The sequence below is a fragment of the Bos indicus x Bos taurus genome, chromosome X, assembly GCF_003369695.1.
Source record: "Bos indicus x Bos taurus breed Angus x Brahman F1 hybrid chromosome X, Bos_hybrid_MaternalHap_v2.0, whole genome shotgun sequence".
In the NCBI taxonomy this organism is placed as follows: Eukaryota; Metazoa; Chordata; class Mammalia; order Artiodactyla; family Bovidae; genus Bos; species Bos indicus x Bos taurus.
Window position 1 is genome coordinate 45,888,887 of NC_040105.1, and position 4,097 is coordinate 45,892,983.

General features: G+C 48.8%; 1 protein-coding gene across 1 annotated transcript; it reads right to left on the reverse strand.

The window, feature by feature from the left end:
* Positions 1-2,708: 2,708 nt before the first annotated feature.
* LOC113888032 (Y-box-binding protein 3-like) lies at positions 2,709-3,821 on the reverse strand. The gene has a single exon (XM_027535383.1). The coding sequence runs from the start codon at positions 3,819-3,821 to the stop codon at positions 2,709-2,711; it is 1,113 nt and encodes a 370-aa protein (XP_027391184.1).
* Between the last annotated feature and the right edge of the window lie 276 nt (positions 3,822-4,097).

A 4,097-nucleotide genomic window follows, 5' to 3' on the forward strand; every position in this document is an offset into this window, starting at 1 on the left:
CTCCATGGCCAGGCTGACCAATCTACTGTCTCCGGATGCTCATACCTCACAGAAGAAATTGAAGCCTATGAACCCAACCTTGTATATATATAGAAGACATTTCCCTGCACCCTATCTGGGTCTGTTATTTGATGTAAAAAAGATTCCTGGAGGGACCTGAACTCTTTCCTAATTATAACAAGTTTAGTCTCACTTTGAGTCCTCTTCTATTCTCACTTGGTGATGTGTTTCTGTATAAATTCTTATGCTTAATGATTTTTGATTCATTCTGCTAGTCTCTGAAGAAGTCAGCTGGTATACTGGGAAGTGCACTGGGCTAGGAGTCTGGATGAACAACCTCTAGCTCTGTGTCGAGATGGCTTTATCAAATCTGAGTTTTGTGGTAGTTGCTAGGTATAATTTTAAATTCAAGTGCCCAAATAGTGGTTTTTTCAACCTGGAACTAACCCTGCCACAAAATGCCTCACTTGTGTTTCCTTTCACATCCTGTGCTAACTCCCCCAGAGCACTTGCTCCATGGTGTAGCCACTGTCAGTTTTATCTCATCTGCACTAGGTTGTGGGCTCCTTGAGATAAGGGGCCATCTTCATTATGACGCAGTTCCTAGTGCTTGGCAGAGTGTCTGGCACAGGAGGGCACTCAAATATTCTCTGAATGAAGTACCTCTACTGTTTCTGTGTGAATGGATTTGGATATATAACCATAAAGAATGATTGAATACTTCCTCTCCAAATACATTAGGCTAGCTTTTAATGTGGTGTAAAATGCCTCCACATGTAAATGAGAAATGTATTTGGATCTTGCTACTTATAATCCAATTTCCTTAATCTGTAACATGAGGATTTAAAGACCTTTGCTGGTTTCAAGTATCTATGGCTCATTTCCCCCACTTCCAAACCCAACTCCTGCCTCCCATTCATCAGCTCCACCACATGTTCAAATAAAGACTAGGATAGGAATGACACTCCCAATCAGAGCTTCTTTGTTTGATAGGAATGAGGTGGACTGAACTGCACCTCCTGCTCAGCCTTCCAGGAATCTTCCACAGGCCCCCTGGAAGAGCTCAACCAGGAAGCACAGATGAAGATTATGGACTACATGTTTCTCTTCAGCTCCAGTGATGCTTCCTTGCTCACAACAAAAATTACACTTGCTTCCTTTCTTTTTTCCCTCAGGTTCACCCCCACAGATTTATGGTGATATCGTGTAAGTTTAAGAGGTACAATGTGATAATTTTCACACAGGTGCATATTGAAAAACCTTGCCATAGTAAGGTTAAGGAACACATCCTTCCTTCACATAATTAACATTTTCTTCTTGTTGTTATGTGAGAACATTAATGACCTATTCTTATAGCATCTTTCAAGTATACAAGACAGTACTGTTAACCATAGTCTCCATGCTGTACCTTAGGTCCTTGTAACTTACTCATCTTACAATTCAAAGTTTGTACCCTTGGATGAGCATCTCCTCATTGTCCACCGCTCCCAGTCCCTCATGCCAATTTTCATTTTTATGGTTCAATGGTATTAGATCACGTCCCTTAAAAAAAAAAAAAATTTGAAAGAGGCAAATTCTGCTTCCAGAGAGCCACAGTTTTACTAGTCATGATGTTTTGCTTGCAAAACACAGAGTACTAGCAAAGGAGTAAGTGTGGGTAGTTGGGCCCCACTCTTCTGACTTATTGTTCTAATTCCAAGACAGGGGAAGAGGATGGAAATGAAAGAGATCAGGATACATCTTTCTTCATGCATTGTTCCCCTTTAGAACAACCTGAGATGTTCAATCTGTTAAGTCCAGAATTAGTCTTAAATTCATGACTTGTGAAGAAATCAATATGTATGACCTTTGCTAAAACTCGTTCTAAAGATAAAGATTGTAAGGACTCTCAATACAATTTTGGGCTGCTGCTGCTGCTAGGTCGCTTCAGTCGTGTCCGACTCTGTGCGACCCCATAGACGGCAGCCCACGAGGCTTCCACGTCCCTGGGATTCTCCAGGCAAGAACACTGGAGTGGGTTGCCATTTCCTTATCCAATGCATGAAAGTGAAAAGTGAAAGTGAAGTCACTCAGTCGTGTCTGACTCTAGTGACCCCATGGACTGCAGCCTACCAGGCTCCTCCATCCATGGGATTTTCCAGGCAAAAGTACTGGAGTGGGGTGCCATTGCCTTCTCTGAATTTTGGGCTAGTAGGCTTTAAAAATTTCAGACAACAGTGATAAGAGATAAAGGCAACATGAAATGTTTTATTGTTAAAATACAAGCCAGGTGAGCAATGTGACATCATCTCTAGTTTCAGATAATCTTCATTTTCTTTCTTTCTTTCTTTTTTTTTGGTTAAAAATAAAACACAGTTTTTTAAGGTTATTTCAACAAATTCACCTGGAGATGCAGAATAATAGGTGTGGTCCTGGTCAGACTATTAAAGATATAGGTTCAGAAGTGTGTGTTTCTGTGCGTGTGTGCATGTGTGTGTGAGTGTGTGTGTGAGTGTGTGTGTAGGGTAACTACCAAAGCAGATGATATGAGGGAATTTAGAATTATATAGATCTTGTAATTTATCTTCTCACCTTGGGTAAAGGGCATGTATCTTTTTCAGGGCCCAAATCTAACAATCTGTGTGCATGTTTGGACTGAGCTCCTCAAGGGGACATCACCCGTAGCCCAGGGCTACAGGGGAGTCCCTGGGGAGCAAGCCGAGCTGTGACTAGGCCCGGGCGGCAGAGGGTGCATCCATGACCGAGGGGTTCTTCTCCTCAGGGGCGTCGTTCTTCTTGGCCACAGCGACAGAAGCTGGTGTTTCAGTGGCGCTCTTCCTGATCTTGCCCTCTCCTCGGTCGGAATTCTGTCCCTGGGCGCCAGGCACTTGCTGCGGGAGGCGGCGCGGGTTATTGGGACGGCAAGATCCATAGCGTGGAGGGGGCCTCTGTGGCGGATTGCCGCTGGCTTCCTGCCGGCTCTCGCTGTGCTCTGCCTCCAGCTCCTCCGAGATGCCTGGTGAGTGTCTTGGACCAGGAGTGATGCCTCGGCCCCTAGGGCGACTCAGCAGGTAGCTGGGGCCCCGACCCCGCCGAGGATGCCCCTCTTGCCTTGTGGTGGGGGTGGACCCAGGCTGCCAGTCGGACTGGGGGCCGCTGGTGGTAGCCAGGATCGATGGGTGGCGGGTCACAGATGGTGCCCTGCGGGAGGGCGGGAAACGCCTCAGTCGTTGGTCTTGGGAGTGGCCAGGGAGAGGGCGTCTGAGGCCCTGGGCCGCAGTGAAGCCTTTGCCTCTGCCCTCGCGTTCATCAGCGTCGCCCTCCGTGCTCTTGGAACCTCGAGGTGGAGGCGCGTGGCTGTGGATGCTGAAGCCCCGGTGGATGCTGCTGCAGTGGGCAGTGTAGCAGCTTCCCTTAAGTGGCACGCCCGCTGGCCCAGTCACCTTAGCGGCCTCGGTGCCCCGCTCACCCTGCACCACGTCGAACTCCACCGTCTCGCCGTCGTCCACGCTGCCTCGGTACTTGCAGGGGGTTTCCCCAGTGATGGCCGTATGGTGAACAAACACATCTTCCTGGGTATCGTGCCTCCTGATGAAGCCGTACCCTTTCTTATCCTTAAACCACACGACAGTGCCTAGGACCCTCTTAGCAATGACCTTCTTAGGCGCCTTTCCCTTGGCGCCCCTGGTGGTGGTTTTGGGGATCCCATCCCCACTGAGGTGGCCTGTGTCTAGGCCTAGGGTCTGGTCTCCGCCTCCCAAGGATGCCAGGGGTTTCCACGCCACGTAAGGGCAGAAGGAAGTGGCCATGTCCTTGAGGGTGGGCTCTCCCGCCTCACTCATCAGATCGTCCTTGATCTCCTTTGTCCAAGAATCAGAAGGAAATTTGTCCTTCTGAGGTTGGAAGGGTGGGAGGGGGCTCGGGCTGGAGGCAGGAGCCTCTCTCTGGGAGGTTTGTGGGTTAGGGCCAAGGGCTCTCTGGATTTAGTCCGAGAGTCTTGGAGAGGCCTGTGGCATCTCCTGAGACGACGGGGACGCGGACCAAACAATGGCTGCCATGGTGATGGTGAGCTCTTGAGGGGTGGGGGCGGGGTGGGTCTTTGACGTAGCTTGAGTGGG

Excerpts from the sequence above, each read along its gene's own strand:
- LOC113888032 (XM_027535383.1), bottom strand. The coding sequence starts at position 3,821 with ATGAGTGAGGCGGGAGAGCCCACCCTCAAGGACATGGCCACTTCCTTC.